At 45.0% G+C, this 21,253-nt stretch overlaps 1 protein-coding gene across 1 annotated transcript in view; it reads left to right on the forward strand.

The window, feature by feature from the left end:
- The window catches only part of SEC63 (SEC63 protein translocation regulator), a 611,233-nt gene that overhangs the window by 306,441 nt on the left and 283,539 nt on the right, over positions 1-21,253 (forward strand). Inside the window, exons 9-10 of the mRNA XM_086926685.1 lie at positions 1,647-1,741; positions 1,827-1,959. Coding sequence (XP_086782811.1) covers positions 1,647-1,741; positions 1,827-1,959 — 228 coding nt within the window. The remainder of the gene's footprint in view (positions 1-1,646; positions 1,742-1,826; positions 1,960-21,253) is intronic.

Below are 21,253 nucleotides of genomic sequence, written 5' to 3' on the forward strand. Positions count from 1 at the left end.
GTGCAAGAAGCTGAAGACCTGGCTTTTTGAGTAGTACCACTAGGCCCTCGATATGCCTAAACACGCGCCTGCTCAGCCACAGGATACCTTCCGGGTACCTTCCTTTTAAATGTGTTTCAGTTGCTTATAAACCACTCCATTCTTACCATGGGTGGTATTGCTCCTCAGTGGCATGGCAGTAATTTGTTAGGCAAACAAAGGTAGATGAGTACCATAGTTCAGGTGTATTACTTGTATGATCCATCTTCTTTATCAGTACTTGCACACATAAGTTCCATTCCACTGTGATGTTGATTGTGCTTCTTCAAAAAACGGGCAGACCAGACATATCCTTTTTCATAGTTTCAAAATCCCTCGTTCCAAAAGGAGCAGAAACAAAGATCTTGCTCAATTGGAAGTTGTCACGCAGAATAAACTGTTGCCAAAAAGCATTTGACATAAAAAAAGTTAGAATACAAAGAAGAAACCATGGTTAATTATTATATAGTAAATCAACCCCTAGTAACTACTGAGCAGTGTCATCGACTTTTTGAGTATTTCTTTAGAGTACCCAAGTCCTGACAAAGGTACTGGATCATGTGGACCTCAAAGTACATAACCATGCTTACCTACTAAAAGGCTGATAGACATTTTGTTCAACTTTTAATCTTGTGAAATGTGGTTGCCTAAATACAAAATTTCTGCGTCTAAAAACTGTTTTAAGATTATCTACACTGCTTTTAGTACTGTGCATACCTTTCACATTAAGCTTATGGCTTACAACAAGACCTTTCTTTTATTGGAGCAATCTTGTAATTAGAGAGCATCAAAGAATCCTAATCCATCGCAATCATAAATGTTACTAGGAAGAAAATCAAACATAATATAATGAGAAAAAAGAAGGAATAAAGTGGGAAGGAGAAGAAAAAAATTAAAGAAAAGGTGATCACAGAAGGAGTTATAGAAGGGCATTTCGAGGTTGTTATTAAATTGAGTAGTTGCTCAAATGCTTCCAATAACGAGTAACTGTTAAAGTGTCACATGCAATACCAATCTGATGTTCCATTTTATGAACCTCATTAAAATATCTCTACCAGTCAAACTAAGCTGGGGCAAAGTTAAGTCTCTAATTTTTGCCACTGATAGGCATTGAATAAAAGATGATAATATTACTATACAGTCCTAATAAAATGATTTACTCTGAAGTAATAAATGGCAGAGAAATTTGAATGAAGAACTCCTCTAGTCGTCGTGGCTGGCAGGGATCACCTTTCTTAAGCCTGTGTGTATCTTTGTGCTCAGTAGCAAAGAAAGAAGAGGAGGTGACTGAAATAGGGAAGGTAAATGGACTATCGGTTGATAAGCTGACATTTATTGTTGTTTCTTGCAAATTATAGTCAGGATATTATTTTCTTCCTAGATGAACCCCCGCCCTAGAATCAAAACCGTTGGGAGTGCAGCAAATAGGATTGCTGCCCTGCCGTGTAAAATGCATTGGCATGTGTGAGATGAAACTTTAATGCTCCTGCTGTAACAATTTGTGGCCCATTGTCGATAGCAAACATTTAGTTAGGTCTGTATATATATTTTAATGGTTGGAATTTAGCAACTGGTGTGTAAGGTAGGCTACTGATCACTGATGAATAACTTATTCTTTGTCATTCTAGGTCTTATTATGGTTTTGTCTGGAGCTTCAGAATTTGACCCTCAGTACAATAAGGATGCTACAAGTAAACCCACTGACAACATTCTAATCCCCCAGGTTTGTTTGAATGTGCCTTAAGTTTGCCTTTATTTGTCTCTGTAAGGCATGTTAGATAATTCTGTTTTTTTATTCTTTATTTTAGTTGATCCGAGAGATTGGCAGTATTAATTTGAAGAAGAATGAACCCCCACTTACTTGCCCTTATAGTTTAAAGGCCAGAGTTCTTTTACTTGCTCATCTTTCAAGAATGAAAATTCCAGAAATTCTGGAAGAAGGTAATTTTACTCTAGGTATATTTGCAATTGCATGTTTTTCTTCATTTCAATTGGCGAAAGCTAATTTTTTTTAAAGTATTGTATCAAAGAATCAGAGTGTACTATATGGCAATTTGAAACATATGCAATATTGAAATCTTTGTGTTTAATGTTGGTGCACAAGTTTTCCATATCTGAAACGTTAGTGTCAGATTCCTTACCTTAGAATATCCCCAGGCGACAGACTGGATCCGGAAATTTTTGCGTAGCTGTTCCCTTCCGCGTCGGTAGGCGTCGTCTGCGGCTCCGTGGGCGCCGTGATGACGTCGTCGGAGTACTTAGACGCCGCCTCCGCATGCTGACGTCTGTTCTTCTTTTTTCCGCACCAGCAAGCGCAGATCTGGAAAAAGCAGTACTTTAGTCACTTTTTGACTAGATTTTTTGATCCCTTTTGATCATTTTTCTTGAGTCTTGCGACTCCGGACGGTGCCGATTGGGGATGCCAGGTTTCAAGCCTTGGCGTCTGAACTCTGACGTGGCGCAAGGTCTCTTTCTGCAGTGGGGAGAACCTTGGTTAGATCTATTCGCCACAGAAGAGAACGTGCAATGTTATCAGTTCTGCGCGTTGGAATTTCAATGGGGCAGTGAGATAAATAACGGTGATGGATCAAGCCCTGATCTTTGGACTGGGTAAGAGTGGTCTGCTCAATTCAGACACTCTGTTCATCACCACCCCTTTTTCTGAATCGTTTTTGGCCACTATAGGTGTGGCAGGGTATACTCAGACATGAGTCCCTTTCTCACTGCTCCATCAGGATTCAAGCAAGCCGGGCCGAAGACGGCTGAAATGCCAGAAACCGGTCCCCGGTAGCTTGTCTCCTTTCTGGTGAAGAATTGGCTTGGTAGTTTAGTCTGCCCTGTTCCCATGATGCACTGGGCCAGGGACAGACTGATTTGCATATAGCCAGGTTCTGAGCTGGGATGGGGCAGTGAGATAAATAACGGTGATGGATCAAGCCCTGATCTTTGGACTGGGTAAGAGTGGTCTGCTCAATTCAGACACTCTGTTCATCACCACCCCTTTTTCTGAATCGGAATTTCCAAAACGGCACTCTCTCGGAGACGCTTTTCGTCGCGAGTGGAGTTGCGGTCTGTTGTACGCCTTTCCGCCTATACCACTTCTGCCCAGAGTGCTGAAGAAGATCAAGCGCGACCGGGCACAAGCCATCCTTGTGGCTCTGGACTGGGCACAAAGGTACTGGTATCCCGAGCTACTCAGTATGTCAGTCGATCCCCGGTTCGTCTGCCTCTTCAGGAGGACCTTCTGTCGCAGCAGCAGGGGACGGTCCTCCACCCGAACCTGTCCAGTCTCCACCTCCATGCTTGGAGATTGAGCGGCGACAGTTGAGGCTATTTGACTTGCCTCCTGAAGTCTGTAACATCATTCTGGCAATGAAACAAAGTGTTCCCTTGAGCGTATTAAATGAACTAAGCCAGAAGGTCAGGAAAGAACAATAACTAAAAACAGGTTTATATGAAGAATTCTTACAATTTATTGAAAATACAAAAACATTTTTAAAAGAAGTGGACGAGAGGGAACCACTCAACACAGATAAAACAATAAAATGTTGTTCAAATAACATTCAATATTGGCCAGCAAGATTGAAACACAAAGACAGAAAAAACTGTAAGACAAAAAATCTGTACAATACTGGTTGTATATTCGGACTCGGGTTAGAACACCTAAGCTCAGTACACCATAATTTTGTATATCAGCAAAAGATGTCGAGATCATGAATTATACTGGCAGCCAGTATACGCCTGCAGGTGGAACAGATTTGTGGCATGGTGCACAGCAAAGGCTGTGGATCCTCTCTCTGCCTCTTTCTGAGGTTCTTCTCTTCCTTCTTTCTCTTGCCCAGCAGGGCTCTGCTCTGGGCACTATCAAGGGCTATCTTTCTGCTCTTTCAGCCTTCCTAAGGCTGCCTGATCAACCATCTTTGTTCAAGTTCCCTATTGTAAATCGATTCCTGAAAGACATCACACAAACATTTCCACCTGTTCCCTTTGTGATGCCTCAGTGGGACTTGAACCTGGTTCTTACTTTTCTGATGTGCGCTCCCTTTGAGCCACTTCACAACTGTCCTATCCGCCTTCTTACTCTGAAGACTGCTTTCCTGGTTGCCATCACCTCTGCCAGGAGAGTGAGTGAGCTCCAGGCTCTATCCTCTAAACCTCCTTTCCTTTCTGTCCATCCAGACAAGGTTGTGTTGCGGACAAAACCCTCTTTCCTGCCCAAGGTAGTCACAGCCTTCCACATCGGGCAGTCTATCACCTTGCCCACCTTCTTTCCGCCTCTGCATCCCTCAAAGGAGGAAGAGCGCCTCCACCGTCTGGACCCAAAACGTGCGCTTTCATTCTATTTGGATCGCACACGCCAGTTCCGGGTGGATGACCAACTCTATGTTGGTTACGTGGGCGCTAAGAAAGGACGGGCGGTGCTCAAACGGACCATCTCTCGGTGGATCGTTTTGTGCATCCAAGCGTGCTACTCTGGCTAAAAAGGAACCTCCTGTTGGGCTGAGGGCCCATTCCACTCTGGCCACGGCGACTACTACTGCCCTGGGCCGAAGAGTCCCCTTGCAGGACATTTGTCAGGCAGCTACGTGGGCCTCGCTGCACACGTTCGCAAGACACTACTGCCTGGACAGCCAAGTCCGGAGGGATGGCTTCTTTGGCCGTTCCGTCCTCCTGGACTTTCTGGTGTGATTATTGGTTCGCAGACCCACCACCGGGGTTGGTATTGCTGGGGTATCTATTCTAAGGTAAGGAATCTATCACTAACGTGTCTCTTTCAGATGCACAAGTTACTACTTGTGTAACGATATATCTGTAAGAGACATTAGTTAGTGATAGATTCCTTACCGACCCACCCATCCTCCCCGTTCTGCGAACCGATATCTAGGGTTAAGGTCATCCCCTTACAGGGCCCTAGTTTCAATGGCACCAGTGTTGGTTTTTAGCATGGCTCTGCATTTCTGACGTGGAAAAACTTTGTCTAAGAACTGACGTCAGCACGCGGAGGCGGCGGACGCGGAGCCGCAGACGACGCCTACCGATGCGCAAGGGTACTGCTACGCAAAAATTTACGGATCCAGTCTGACGCCTGGGGATATTCTAAGCTAAGGAATCTATCACTTACTAATGCCTCTTACAGATATATCGTTACACAAGTAGTAACTTGTGCTTCTCTACAATAAAAGAAGCAAACATGATTGTAACTCAAGCAGTAATAGAAAATGTTAAATAAATGCATCCTTTCATGTGGTATGAATCTTTTTTAGGGAAGAGACTTTCATGTGTTTTGAGAAGTGTACAAAGTTAGAATTTCCAGAATTTGAAAAGTCGGTTTATAACTTTTGAGAACATCATAAAGTTGAAGTTTAAAAGAAAAATAGATTGAAAAAATGGATAGCAAGATTTAGATTAATTTTGCAGAAGAGAAACCTACTACTTGCTGAAAAATCATCCCATGAGCATTTAGTTGCTTCAGACTTAATGTTTAAAATATAAGTAGCCTTTCTAAGAGGGACAGTTTTTCTCTGTATGTGTATGTTAATTTTGAGTGAGGATCCCAAACCTGCTACTCAAATGTGTTATGCAGCAAAATGTAAACAATGTGTCCACTCCTGTCTGATTACAAATACACCATCTCTGCAATCCTCAGTTAAAGACATCATTTTCTACCTGTTAAACGTACAGGAAATAGGGTTAGCTTACACACCTACACATTAAACATTGTAGCTTTCATGCAAGCATTAATGGCTTGCCCCAAACAGGTGATCTTTCCAAGGACACCAGTCCCAAAAAAAGGGATCCACCATGGCATCCTAGGAAACATAGCACTCAAAGTTAGCTACAAAGGTTTCACGTGGTCCTCACCACACAGGTTAAAAAATATTAGTGTAGACATTTATGCCCGATTTAGCACAGGTCAAGCAGACAGTTCCTAAAACATTATTCTAATAGTCTGCCTCATGCACTGGTGTAGTGGGAATGCACTACTTTCCAGTCTATGCAGAGCAATTGACCTTCGGTTGGTTACCCATGCTACAGATGAACAATTTTTACTTACTGTTTAGCTATCTCCTTGTAGCTTTTAGTTCTGTAGATTCACATTCACTCTCCAACTTCCCAGGAACAGAGCGGATGCTTCACATTACTTAGATTGTATTTTTATATTGCATTTTTTTTCACAATGCACCTGCACACTTTTACTGCCCTGCTTTGCTTCACTCTTTTTCGCTCACCTGTTGGAGGGAAATCACAATCTGAGACCAAGTCTTTGTCCAGATGCATTGTGGGATTCTAGTAGGCATCACTGGTCACCTCAGAACTAACGCCTCATCATCGTGGATTGTTAACATATTCAAGGTACTGTGCGTGGCCTGCCCGACTCGTGTATCTGGCCTGCATTCCCTTGTGCTCGGACTGAGCTTGTGGATTTGTCCTGGTCAAGCGCAACTCCATAGCCCCAGTCGGAGCTATTGTTGCCTAAAAACTAGAACTTTGCTTAATATTGATAACTCCATAACGTGATTGGTGTATGTTGAATTTTTGTCATGTTGGTCAGGTCTTACTCAGATAAATATTGGCTATTTTTATAAACTAGTGTGGAGTACTTCAGTAGTGTTTTCACTATGTTACTTTGTGTGCATGTACAAATACTTAACACATTGCCTCTGGTAGAAGTCGAACTGCTCTTGCCAAGCTGCCAAGGGGGTGAGCACATGTTATTCTTAATGTGTACCTTACTTACCCTTTTCCTAGTCACGAGGTAAGGTGACTTCCTTTCGGTGATAGTGAGCATGGGCATCGACTCCATTGTTAGATATTTTTTTTTCCGCCATTGTTTTCGGCCGTGTATTGCTGCGCTCCGGTTCGAAACTGTTCTTCAGTTCCCTTCGATGCGCAATCCTCTCTACGATATTGTTTTCGTACGCGTTTTCCCACTTCACCGCGTATCGCTTCGGAATCTACTGATCGATCGGAAAGGTTTGTGGACGGCCTTCGTGCCTAACCACGTCGGTTCAGCTCTCCTTGGATGGATCGGACACCCATTCAGAATCAGTGCACAGTATCATGCGAAGTATCCACGCACTGACTTAGACAAAGTGTGTAACTTGTGCTCGTCTTCAGAGGACAAAGAAGAAGACTGCGATGCTTGCAGATCATTTCAATCGAAGAAAACTCTTCGCGATCATCGGGCTCGATGTCTGAAGATGCCGCGTCAAACACATCGAGCATACACCGGACAACTTCGGTGAAGAATCCGCTCAGGAAGATGCTGGTGCATCAGCAGCAGAGGAGGAAGAAGCCTTCTCCGTGCAAGACTTCAAACCGGAGCTTGAGAATAGACCTCAATGCCGAAGAACTGCAGCAGGGACAAGGTGACATGAGTACCGAAGACCCCCATGCTCCATGAGCTCACCCACAAAAAGCATAAGGCTTCTGCACCACCTATGCCTTCTGGCCAAGGTCAGCAACGAGATTAAGTTTCCGACGTCCCTCCTACTGGCTCAGCTCTGAAACAGTCATTCCTTCCAGTTCGGTACCGAGTCGTCAAAAGTCCTCCTCTGAACCGAAACCTTCCAGCTCCAAACACAAAACTGGCTTGGAGCTGAAATCCTTGCCGAAATCGAAACATCCTCTGGACCCAAAATCTTCCATACCGAAAGGCCAGCCCACGCCGGCACTAAAAACGTCGGCGCCGAAAACAAAGGATGCCTCTTCGTGGCTGGATATGGACTTTGTTCCACCGAAAAATGATCTTAAGCAAAAGAAGCTGTATTTTAATACTGAAACAGGCCGTATTCATACTAAAATTCCTAAGAAACACAAGCTTCCTGATGACATGCATTTTAAGATTCCCTTAACTTCTCCACCTTCAAATCCTTTGCAAATCACATCTCTGGATGTGTAGATGTGTTAGCATGTCAACAAGCTAATGTAGGCCAAGCAGTACTTAAAACACTATTTCAGACAACTGCAACATCAACAAATTAGCCACCGCTTTGGAGTATGCTGCTTTGTAGTCAATGCAAAGCATGTGTATCTACAGCACACATGGCTCAAACGAATAATGTTACTTACCCAGTAAGCATTTATTCTTGGCATGTTGAGCTGTAGATTCACATAACCCCACCCGTCTCTCCGGATACCTGTAGTTGTTGCAGTTCTTAATTAAACATTCATATGCATGGACATCTCTATACTTTACTTACTTACTCCATTCTCACCCTCTTGCAGGGAAAACAATCTAACAATGGAGTCTATGACCATGCACACTATCACCCAAAGGAGGAGTCACCTTACCTCGTGACTAAGAAAGACTTCTTAGAAAAAAAACAGCTTGCGAAGATCCGGACCCAACACTAAATGGCAGGAGTATGCAAAGCATGTGAATCTACAGTTCTACATGCCAAGAACAGATGCTTGCTGGGTAAGTAACATTATCCTTCTAAACCAGCCTTCATTGCAATCTGCACTACGCTTACGTCACAGTTGCAAAGACTATCAGGAGCCTGAAGGGTTCTATAATTTATAACTTGCAAGACACTACAGGCGAGGAGATAGGGAAATCGGGAAGAGGGCTGAAGTATCTGAGCAAATACTCGGATGTGAAGGCAACAAGAAGAAAACTATACCGTAAAAACTTGGTCCTTTGATGCATAATCTTGCAAGTGTCGTCAAACGGGGAGAAGGTCAAAAGAGAGCCTGAAACCTAAAATCAGAAATATCTAGGACATTTGAAATTTAAGTTGTGGATTTAAAAGCATACATGAAAGCTAGCTCCACAACAGCAATGTTGGAAAAGACAGCATTCATGCATAATTTCAGTCTATGCCACAGTTAAAAGACAGAAGGAAGAGTTGCTGAAAACCCTGATCAAGATGACCAAATTAAATTATGAATAGCTTTTAACCAATGAGTACAATGACTATGTCCGAAAGGAGTGATTGTGAAGTTTGGAAATTCTTTCTGCAGAGCGGGATTAAATTAGAAATGGTAATCTGTTCTTTTTCTTCTTGTGCTTGCAAGATACATGTATGCATTTCCAACATAGTGACATACAGTTTTACAGAGAGTTGGTACCCCCAAGAGACCAAAGTCCTGAAAAATGGTGAGTTTACGTAAACAACACATTGCAGATGAAGTGATTGAAAAGGGAGTAAAGTAAAGCAATAGTTTTAGGTTTTATTTTGTGCTATCTAGTGATGTTATTACTACTTCAATGCAAAAATATCACACTTGTTTTTGCATAATTACTTATTGTAGCTCATTCTTTAACTTTTAGTGGAGAGGAAGGGTTGTAAAAGGGGATTGATGAACCATATATGTTTTTATATTATGCTTGTAAACCATGTGAGGTTCAACACCATTAAATGTGATAAATAGTTGCAATAGCAGGATAAAGAATGAAGCAACCCATGGAATCTGGGTCCCCTACTTTATTTTGTACCTGAGGGTAGGAAAGAGTAAGGATGAAAGGAAGTCATTGCACCTCAGTGTCCACTCCTCAACTCGCTTAGCTGTCTTGTCTTTACATGGTTTACATTTGCCCCCTATCAGGTTGTTACTTCAAGTGTCCTCAAATTTTATTAAACATTGCAAGTTGATCATTTACCCTGTACATTACTTTACTCAGTATACAACTATTGTGATTTCTACATGTCACTTTTAAATCATTGGCACTGTAGGTGCCCCCCACCCCAGTGACGCAGCAGTCCTAGTTTTGCCGATGCATCTGAGGTTATTATTCACCTCACTTTGTATTATTTTCTTTATCTGTTAGGTCACAGGTGTCCTGTAACAACCTGGGTGAGGTGAGCTAGTTACTTGGGTGTCAGTCGCTGTTGGCCATTCTGCTTATGTTAATTTCAAGTACCTTTTTAGTGGTGTGCTGAACCATAGGGTGTGTAATGGATGGGAAATGCCCACATTCCGAGTGTAGTAGTAAATTTGCTTGGTGTAATATATGGGTAGTCCAGTACCAATAGACAAATATATTTAAATGTAAATATTTTAGTTTAGTCTTCCTTAGTAATGCCTATTCATTCATGAGGCTCAATCGTTTTCAGTATATTCTTTTATTTTTTTTCGGATGGATACTTCTAATCGCAGATTCCTCACCATGTGAATATTTCCCAGGTGTCAGACTGAATCTGCAAACTTTTCAGCAGACCTTCTGTGCGCAGGTAGGTGGTGTTATGTAGCTCTGCACAGACTTCATTCCGCTCCATAAGTGACATGTGAATCCACATATATGCCCCACCCAGTTATGCTGATGCCAGTTCCTGTCTTTCGAGGCTTCAGATGGGGATCTTGAGCTTCTCCCTGGTCTTTGACCAGATTTTTTGTCACAAGATGTTTTCAGTGTGCAAATGAAACGTCGCCCTCTAAAACTACAGGGTTCCAGCCTTGCAGGGATTTGTTGTGAACAGATGTCTGGGACTGACCTGCACAAAGTCTGTTTAGTGGTGCTTAGGGTCGGGCCACTTTTATATGTGTGAGGACAGCGTTCAGATGAACCTGAAGGCCATTCAGGGATGGTAAGCCAAGCTCAAAGTTGTCAAGCACAAGACGATTCCGTGCCATATCCAGTTTAAGTCAAAAGAATGGTCCTGTTCCTGCGGACGAAGTCTTCAGGTAAGTAAAAGAAGCACAAGAACTCCAAGTGGGAAACAGCCTCTTCCCGCCACTCTCCAACCCCAGAGAGGGTGTCAACATGCTGCCCGGTTTCGCACTCAGACTCCATCGTAGCCACATACATCTTGGTTCATACTGACTTCCCAGGTCTACTGGCGGCGTCACAGCAAGTAGAAGCCTTCAAGGAGACTATACTATGGATCCTCAGCACTTTACTGGCTCCCTTTTGCGTGTCTTTGGGCCCGAATTACTGCAGGGGCCTTCAGTTGGGCCACAGGAGGCAAGTCGGTCCTCTGCATTCCTTTGCTCCTTGGATCCATATCGGGTTGAGCACCAACTTTTGTGCCTGCTTGGGCTCCGGCGCAAATAATCCACTTGTATAGATGCCGGTATAGAGGCTAGATGAGGATATACAGCCTGCATTGTACTATCTGACTCAGAAAGGAATCCACCTTAACTGAAGTTGCGTCTGGCGACCAGCTTGCACCTCTTGGCAATCTCTCAGATTCTGATACTTTTGCATCTTGAATTCTTTTCTGGAGCATTATTCCGCCATCCAGTGGTTGGGTCAAGAATTGTCTTTGTGGTTTTTTTCTTCTGTTTTGGTCATCGACTACTACTATTTGGTGCCAGGTATGTCCCCTTTGTGACATCCACCGGCGCCCTGGAGGTTGTTGTACGTGGTAGCAATCTTCAGATTCTTTTTTCTGCCGTTGAGTCTGGAAGTAAGTCTGGAAGCTCAAAAGTTTTTTTTTCAGGATACCCCCGAAAATAGAAAGAAAAAAACAAAAAGTTACAGTCAACTCTACCGAATATCAACACCTCAACCAAAGAGAAGAGCAGTACTCCGGGAGCAACACGACAGACGAACTTCAAAGTCGACAAATGGCGAGGTAGGGGCCATGGAAAATACCCCCTTCAAGTGTTGCCCCGAATGCCACCACAAGTTCGCACAACTCGATCAACAGACCATGTGCAACCCCTGCCTGCTCAAGGTCCATAAGGACAAGGACTGTGAGGCCTGCATGGCATTCCAACCAAAAACACTTAGGACTGCCGAAAGCAACGAGAGGCCCTCAATGCCACGATGTCTCAGACTCCAAAAAAGACTTCCCTTAAAGACAAGCGATGATAAAGACCAAGGAGTGCCTGCAGAATCGACACACGAGGGATCGGATGTCGAAATTCTGTTAGGGGACTCAGAAAACCCCATAAGAAGGCGAGCGACTCAGGGAAGAAGATCGATAAGGTAAAACACCATACACATCCGTCGGAACCACAAGGCCACGAGAACAAGGTGCAACTTAAGGCAACCCGGGTGTGAAGAAAGTCATTTGAAGGTCAGCCGCGATCAAAAAGAACCCCATGACTAACGGCCAAGGGACATCGCTAGGGGATCGGGCGGGACGGAGACTGTGAGAAAGTGCCATCTTTCTTGCATTGGTATGCCCCCACTTTTTGCTGAACTGCTGATGTGCTTTGACTGAGTGTGCCCTGGGATCCTGCCATACAGGTACACAGGGCCTGCGTTCCTTCCCTAAAGCTGTGTTGAAACAAAACCCAATTGGCATCTCTGGCCACCTATCAGTCCCTAGTAAATGGTACCCTAGGTACTCCGGGCATGGTGACCAGAGAAGAACTCTAAGGGCTGCAGCACTTATTGTGCCACCCTTGGGGGCCCTGTACCCTGACACCCACACACTGCCTTTGCAGGCGGAGTGTTTCAAGTACAGAACTAAACAGAGTCGACATGTCACACATCCCTGTGTGCCATGCCCTCAAACCCCACTGCCCTGGCATACATCAGTCACCCCTCTAGTTGGGTGCCCTAGGCCAGTGGTGTGGGAACAGGTGCATGAGCCCTGTGCCCCCACAGTATCCAGGGCCATTCCTGGGCACTGTAAGTGCAGTGCTGCCATTTAAGAGTATATGGTGCTGGGAGGTCGTCAGTACAAACTCCACAGCACCATGAAGGCTTCACTGAAGACTGACAAGTTTGGTATCAAACTGCTCAGTACATTAAACCAGCACTGATGCCAGTGTGAGGTTTAAAGTAAAATGCACCAGAGGGCATCTTAGAGATGCCCCCTGAAACCTAACCTACAATCCACATCTGGACTGAGAGGCTGCCTAGGCTGCCACACAGCAGACTTATTGCTGGACCCCTGGGTGGAGAGCCTCCCGCTCTCCTGGGCCTCCAACAATGCGCATCCTGGGCGAGGTGCTAGGTCTCCTCCCCCGGATGGGCAGGGGAAGCTTCAAAGGCATGCCGCCTCTGTGAGCTTCTCCAGACCATTTGCTGTACCCAACAACTGGCCCCCACTAGTTCTGACCCCCACTCTGTCGGGAAGACTGGTGGGAAACCTTACGTCAGGCAGGGGGGTGTGCCAGCCTGTGCCAACCCCAACCCTCAGATGGAGAGATGAGGTGAAGCACGACCCCGGGCTCCGGCCATCTTGAAGATGGGCAGCACTGCCCAATCACTGCTAGGTTCCTGCCCCCCTCGCACCGGAGAGGAGCAGGCTAGGGGGTTTACCTACCCCAGGACAGGGACCTATTGGTCCCTGCCCTTGCCGTACCTGTAACGCCCCTAAATTCAGTATTTAGGGGCACCCTGAACCTTCCTTCCTCAGATCCTGATAAGAAAGAAGATCAAGAAGACCCGCCGTGCAGCTGCTCACAACACCCACTGACTTGGCCCCAGCCCTACCGGCCTGTCGATCCTGGAACCTGCTCCTGCTTAATCCCGGCGACTCCTGTGGACAGCAACCTTGGGACACCCGAAGGACCTGCCTGCCTTGACCCTCTTAAAGACTGTGACTCCCAGAAGCAGAGGCTCTGCTTCAACAACCAACCCCTGGTGCCAGCCAGTTAGCTCAAGACCTGCCCATTCTGCACCCGCCGAGCCCCGCCCGTGCCTGAGTGATCCAAGACCACTTGGACGTCCCCCCGGCGACTGGGACCTGAAGTCCAGTGCCCAAAGACCCTCCTAGATGATCCAGACGACGCCTGCAGCCTCAGAACCAGGGACCCCTCCAACCGAGACCAGCCGAGGGTAAGATTTCCCGACACCCCGGCGCCCTGCAGCTCCCTGTGCCTCCCTTTGGGGTTACCTACCTCTTCTCCAGGATCCCAACTTACCTCTCGAAGTGATGGTCGCACCTGAAGAATCACCGTCCCCGAGTCTGCAGCCTTTGATCCCTTTTTACCTTTCTCATTGAATAACATTGAGCACCCGACGGCTCTAAAGCACCCTGCACCCAGCCGCCCTAGTGCCTCTGACAGTGCAACCTTTGCCCTATCCGACTTCCCCATTTGCCCTGAGCAAGTGACCAGGAGCCCAGCTTCTACAGCCGCGTGACCTGTTAGCCACCAACCACCAACCGAAGGCCCCCTGCCCCTCATTGGCTGACATTGGGCCGCCTAACTACCTCTGCACCCAGCTGCCCCTGTGCCGCTGAGGGTGAACCAACTGCACCTACCTGACCCTGGGGGACCCCTGAGTCTATGCCCAGAACCCTAACTTCCCCAGCCGAGTACTCACCTGGCTACCGGTAACTCACTTACCTGCCATTGGATAACATTGACTGGTTTGACTCGAAAAATCTTCAAAGTGCCTTCTTTTGAAAACTTAAAATATTCATATAAAATCAACCGAATTCCGAAGTACTCACCTGTGTTCAGGAGAGAAGCCAGTACTGCATCTTGTCGCCCAATACTGAACCGCAAAAGTAAACCTAGTCTGATTTACTAGTAGCTTGAATTTTCTCCATAGGAATCCATTGTGTGCTTTTCTGTGAAATTTCTTCAGTCTACTTTTGAAAACTTGAAATGTTCTTTAAAAATCATACCAAATACTGAAACGTAATTACTTACATGTGTTAAGCTGAGACCCCAGTGCTGGACCTAGGAGCCCAGTACTGGATTACAAAAGTAACAAGATCATACTTTACCTGCAACCTGAATTTTCTCCCGTTGGATAACATTGCCAGATTTCTGTTGAAAAGTTTCTAAGTGTGAACTTTTAAAATAGTTTTATATTCCTGAAAAATCACTGCAATAACTAAGATGTTTTTACTAAATTGTTTTCAGCTTAGACCCCAGGACTGAATCTAGGATCCAGTCCTGGAACTACCAAAGTAATCTACAAAGTAATCAACTGTGTTTATCTAGAAAAAACCCATTGAGCTCAATGCTAAATTGTGTGTAGAATTGTGTTGCCTACTGCAACCCCTGTACCTATGGTGTTTACAAAGTTTATTGCCTTTCTGCAAAGTACTCATCTGACACCTCTCATATTGGGAACAGTATATTTTGATACCTGTTGGTTCTGAAAATAAAACAACTATATCTCTGATATGAAAACAATTGGCCTGGAGTTCAGTCTTTGAGTGTGTGAAACCTTTTGTTGACTGAGTGTGTACAACAAATGCTTTACACTGTCCTCTGGTACTGCCTTACTGCTCGACCAAGCTACCACTTTAGAGAGTAAGGTCACACCTGGCTTTAACCGCTGTTATACTTCTGGGGTTTGTGGACTCTATACACACTGTACCTTATTCTGGTCCAGTATATATAGAGCCACTTTCTCACAACATCCCAATGAACCAAAAGCACAGAAAGTACCTGTGGTTCCTACACAAGGGAACATATCAATTCAAAGTACTCCCTTTCGAAATAAAGGCAGACCACGTGTTTTCACCAAATGCCTAGCCGCAGTTGCGGCACACCTCAGGAGAAGGTGAATACACGTCTACCCCTATCTGGACGACCGGGCTATAAGGGCAAACACTAAACTAAGCTGCCTCAGTCACATTCAGGCAACTATCCACACGCTGCAAAAACTAGATTTTTCAATAAACCACAATAAATAATACACAACCAGAAAAGATACCCTAGGTGCAAGACTAAACTCAAAGAACTCGTGGGCATACCAGACGCTAAAGAGGATACAAGCAATAATGCAGGAAACCACCCTCTTCCAGAAGGGTCAATTTCTGACAGTGAGGATAGTTATGTAACTTCCGTGCATGATGGCATCATGCATCCCACTCATCCCTCATGCTAGACTACATATGGGCCCATTCCAGGAATAGCTAGCAAACAACTGGTTTCAAGCCACAGGGAGTTGGGAGGATCTAGTGGTTGTTACCCACATGCTGCAAGCAGAGATACAATGGTAGGCATCCAACAACGTAACACAGGGCAGACCTTTCAGGAACCCAACTCCCTTTGTGACAATCACTACAGACGCATCCCTCAATGGATGGGGAGCGCACTGAAAACAACAAAGTATGGAGTCAATGGAACAAACTAGATTCCATAAAACATATCAACTACTTGGAAATAATCTGTTTTCTTGGCGCTAAAAACGTTCCAGAAACGCATTCAATGAAAGACTGTCTTTCCCACTTAGCGACTAGCACAGGAAATCTTACAATGGGCAGTATCTGCCCATAGTTAACCTACCGGGAATATAAAACACTACAGCAGATCAACTGAGCAGACAGAACAACTGCTCCCATGACTGGGAGTTGAAACACAAGCCCGTACAGCACATCTTCAATGTCTGGGGAACACCAGTGATAGACCTTTTTGCAACAGTACAGAACAAAAAATGCCAGTTCTTTGCCTCGAGATTGCTTCACCACCTGTCAAAAGGGAATGCCCTGTTGCCAAGCTGGTCAGAGATATTTGCATACACCTTTTCACCAATACCCCTAATACAGAAGGTACTAGAAAAGGCAAGGCAACCAAGAACAAACCTAATTCTCATTGCTCCGCATTGGCCAAGACAAACATGGTACTCAAGTATTGCTAGAACTGTCTAGGGGACAGATGATCAAACTCAAAGCAGACAAGGACGTATTAACAATGCAACAGGGCCAGATCTTTCATCTGGAACCAACCACGCTACACCTAACAGCTTGGCTCCTAAATACATAGTTTGGTCACCTCAAACTAACACAACAAACTATGAAAATTCTAAAAGAGGCAAGGAAACAAACAACAAGAAAATGCTATGCCGCTAAATGGAAGCGATACACCACATGGTGCACTGCTAACAATGAAACAGAATCAATCAACACAACAGAGACTGTATTCATATATCTGACTCCTCTCCTAGACAATCACATCAAGTATTCAAGTAAAAAGGTACACCTCGCAGCAATCGTAGCATACAACAGGGGGGAAACATGCAAGAGCTTCTTTACAAGTCCTGTCATTAAGCGATTCCTAGAAGGATGCAAGAGAATTGCTCCCCCTAGAACAGCTCTGGTGCCCATGTGGAGTCTAAACACAGTGCTCACACAACTTATGACAAAACCTTTTGAGCCCATGCATAAAGTAGAACTTGAACCTATTGCCTTAAAACGGCCTTTCTCATTGCAATCACATCCCTACGGAGAGGAAGTGAGTTGCAAGCATTAACCATACAGGAGCCATACATGCAAATTCACAAGGACAAGATTTTTTTAAAAACAAACCCACAATTCCTGCTGAAAGTGGTATCCAAATACCACTTAGATCAAAATATTACCCTGCTGGTATTCTTCAAAAACCCCAGAATTAAAGGAGAAAAGTCTCCATACCCTGGATGTAAGGAGCGCACTACTGTATTACCTTCAAAGAATGGAACAAACCCGCAAATCCAAACAATAGTTTGTTGCCTATGCACATAACACAAGAAGGCAACAATCTCAAAATGGATAGTCCATACCATCCAGTTATGTTACCCCACCGCCAACAAGGAATTGACGGTGCAACCAACAGCTCACTCCACTAGAAAAAAAGGAGCAACTCTAGCATTTATGGCCAATGTCCCCATGGACACTATATGTGCTGCAGCCACATGGGCATCACCACACACATTTACCAAACATTATTGTGTGGTCATTCAAATGAATAAGGAGGCTCCAATAGGACAAAGGGTACTCCACACTTGTTCGCCACGTCTTCCTCTAACCACAGCCTCCCCAGGACGGGAGAAAATGCTACATAATCTAATGCATAGCATGTGAATCCAGAAAAAAGATTCATGCTGCAAAAAAAAATGGTTACTTACCAGTAGGAGTAGTTTTGCAGCTTGAAGAATTTTCTGGATTCACATGCGACCCACCCGAACTCCCCTGCGAGGAACACAACAGGTGGGAAAATGAGTTACTAAACTCATCTAAATGACCATATAAAGGACCACAAACTAAGAACACATACAGAAACAAGCATTGAAAATGCAACAGGTCTCGCCTTTGGTTAAGTTTAAGCGTTGCTTTGCTAATGGTATTGTATAGCAAAGCAAATGGCTTTAACTTAATAAATGGCGATACCTATTGCATTTTTAATGCTCGTTTCATTCTTACTCTCAAGGAGTGTAATGTTTTCTAAATAAAATATGTTTCACATAACCCATATTTATTCTAAATACCATTTTAAATACTAATATTGTCTTGTTTTTTGTTGTTAAGTGCTGAGCCACCCATGCAGAAGAAAATTCACAAGGCCAGATTTAGCATGATTTCTGCTGTTGTATTTTGGCCAACCCGAACAGCAATTTAATCATCACGGTTTAAAAAGCAAAAATTAGAGTAATATTTCTGCCAATTTTTCTTGACACTGCCCTAGTGGATCAAAGTTCTGTATTGTATCGGTTGACTTAAACATTTTGCTAGCCAAAGGGCCAGCAGATTTTTTTGCACAGGGCTGTTTGTGAGCCAGGGGCCACGCTGCCTTTTATCAGGAAAGCACAGCCCCCTGCTGCCACGGCAAAGAATGCACGGAAAGGCAGGACTGCCCCAGAGCAGGTCGTTAGCACGTAGGTGCGAAAGTCACTCAAAACCGTAAATTGCAGAGAATTTCGATGTAGTGACCCTCTCGGGGCTTTACGTTGGCCCGATTCCGAGGGGTACAGGAGGAAAGCCCCATTTTCCTGGCAGACTGGAAGGTGCAGTTCACCCATCGTTGCTGACTTGAAAGGACCCCAGTCCTATTTAATTGTCTGCTCCCCTAATGAATGGAGGGGTAACTGTGGAAAAGCAATTACCTGTCTTTGTGCGTGTCAGACATTAGGGTGTAAAATGCACAGGCTGTAAAATGTTGTTAGCGCTCTGCTCTAAAAGATGCAAAGCAAGAGCCTTTTCTCCTTCGTGTCGGCTTTCTGGGGCCGCCCCCTGTGTTCACACTTGAATCAAGTATTGAAACACAAACTTGTGCGAGAGAGTTTCCGTTTAAGACTTTTCAATACTAGTTCGAGTCAAGTGAAACTTTATCAAGGGTTGAGCGTGGGTGCAGCGTTCACACGGCCCAGGACGTACACAAATGCGTACAAAACATCGCCCAAAAATCTTCGAAGGATTTCCTATGCTGAACATATGACACTGATGCCATCCTACGTCACACCACACTCGCTAGAGCACAAGCACTGGCAAAGCCAACAGGCTTGGCCTTGGCATGCTGCTGCAATGGTTCATTAAAATAGTGCAAGCACGTGCCATATGTCTGCGATAAAAAAAATTGTAATACTTGAAAAAATAGTGATGTTTTACAAGTTATGTTTCAGCCCTTTTAGCTGTGCCTCGCATTTGACTATTCTTTTTTGTGAGGGCACGAAGAAGAAATCGTCACCCAACCAAGCGCTCAAAGTGAAGGCAGCTACATTGTCACAATGTCACTAAAACGCTTTATAAGAGCAATTTGAAAAGGAGGCAGGGCATCGACATGTAACCGAGGCCATAGAAGATTTCATTGGCCGTGTGGTTCCCCACAACACACTCCCTCCGACGGGCAGGGCTTTCTATAGTGGGCCCAAAGGTGTCCCACAGTAATACCCAGGGCACCGATGCTCACGCATCGAGTCGACACAGGCCCCTCAGGGACCCACCTATGCCAACCAACACTCAGAGCAGCAAACGCCATGGATAACCCGAGTGGTTACTGCGGTGGTAGGGATCCCGTGGGTACCAACAACCGAGAAACCAAGGAAACTGAGGTTTTGACCACGAGGTCCCAAGTGTTCATCCTCAGCTGCAGCTCGACAGACAATAACTCAAGACCCACACAGACAGGGAGTAGGGGAGGGAGGCGTGGGCCGGCCACACCCTGGGGCAGGATGGCGGACCGAAGGCACTCAGTGGAGCCCTTCTGCAAGGGATTACGGAGCAGAGGAAAGAGGTTATACTGCAATATGTATTTCTTTCTCTAAAGAGACCTTCTAAAAGCTCATGGACGACAGGCAATGCCAGCAGTGCAGGCGTCCTCTCGAGAAGCAGGAGAGCGGCAGTACCAAACGGCGTTGGTTTCACTGGCGTACCGTGGTGCAAGCTTCCTTTGCAATCCGATGGAAGTCCAGTATATGTTGCAGCACTGCGATCCCCCCACTCACTGAATGTATATTTGCAACTCAAGCGGCAGCAGTGCAACTTTCCCTTCAGAAGGAGAAATGGCACTGCGCTGTGTGAAGCAGCGCAAGCTTCCCCCACATTACCCGCAGCAGTTGGGGGCGCTAAACAGCGTTATACCCCGCAGGGAACAGAAGCAACAGCAGTGCAAGTTAACTCCTCGGTCGCGGCAGAGTAGGCAGAACATGTAAACTACACGAAGCAGCCGTGTAAACGTGCACAGGAAAAAAAAATGTGCGTAGCGGCCAAATGTGCCTGCTTCCCCTACACTGGAGGCAGGAGGATTGTAACGGCAATGGGACACCCGGGTGGGGTCTGGGACCTGCGGCCTCCTTTGTCCGCTCCTCACCGCTCCTTTCCTGCTCGCACTGGAGTCAAAACATTGTACTGGGTATTGTGGAAGGCACATGGGAGGATTTTAGAAGGTTTAAAGTCCCATCTTTTCCAGAAAGCCTTCCCAACAAGCTCTCGCTAGGCAGCCGCGGCACCCGCGCTTTACTTATACCATTTTACAAGTAAAGAGCGGGTGCCGCGATTATACCTAAATGAAAGAAATAAAAAAAACTACTATTTCTTTCATTTTTGTATAATTGCGGCACTCGCACTTTACTTATAACATTTTGAAAGTAAAGCGCGGGTGCCGTGATTATACTAAAATGAAAGAAAGTTCTCTTTTAGAGCCGTCTCACTTGGACGGGCTCGGCCGGACTTCCTTGCGGCGCAAAAGGTTTATTATCTTCTTTAGAGGGCCATCTGTTTGGATAACACCATTATAAAGCGATTCTTTGCGCCAATCCGTCGCACAGCATTCTCGTGCCTCCTCTGGCAATTTATCCAACAAGTATATCATAATTTTATCATCTTATTAACATTATCACTCGATCTATCCATACTGTTTTCACATCTTTGCATATTCCTCAAACGGAGTGTTCATGCCATTTTCCAGGTTTCTCAAGTTGCCACCGTGTCCATCCGGACCTCTTAGTAAAAAAACGAATTAAGCATTCTTCGTTAGGGGCAGTGTTTATTTGTAAAAAACCCAATGCATTTAGTGCATTATATGCACTTCATCAGGGGTCACTATAGAAAAGACAGTAAACAATCATCAAATTGTGGAATTCTTTGCAAGTCTTCCGAGTAAGTGGGAAAGAGGGGAAAGGTTAAGCGGCGGTTTGGAGCCTCGATTGTCAGGTCTACGGCAACGTTTTGTT

This window comes from Lissotriton vulgaris, chromosome 6 (genome assembly GCF_964263255.1).
Source record: "Lissotriton vulgaris chromosome 6, aLisVul1.2, whole genome shotgun sequence".
Taxonomy (NCBI): Eukaryota; Metazoa; Chordata; class Amphibia; order Caudata; family Salamandridae; genus Lissotriton; species Lissotriton vulgaris.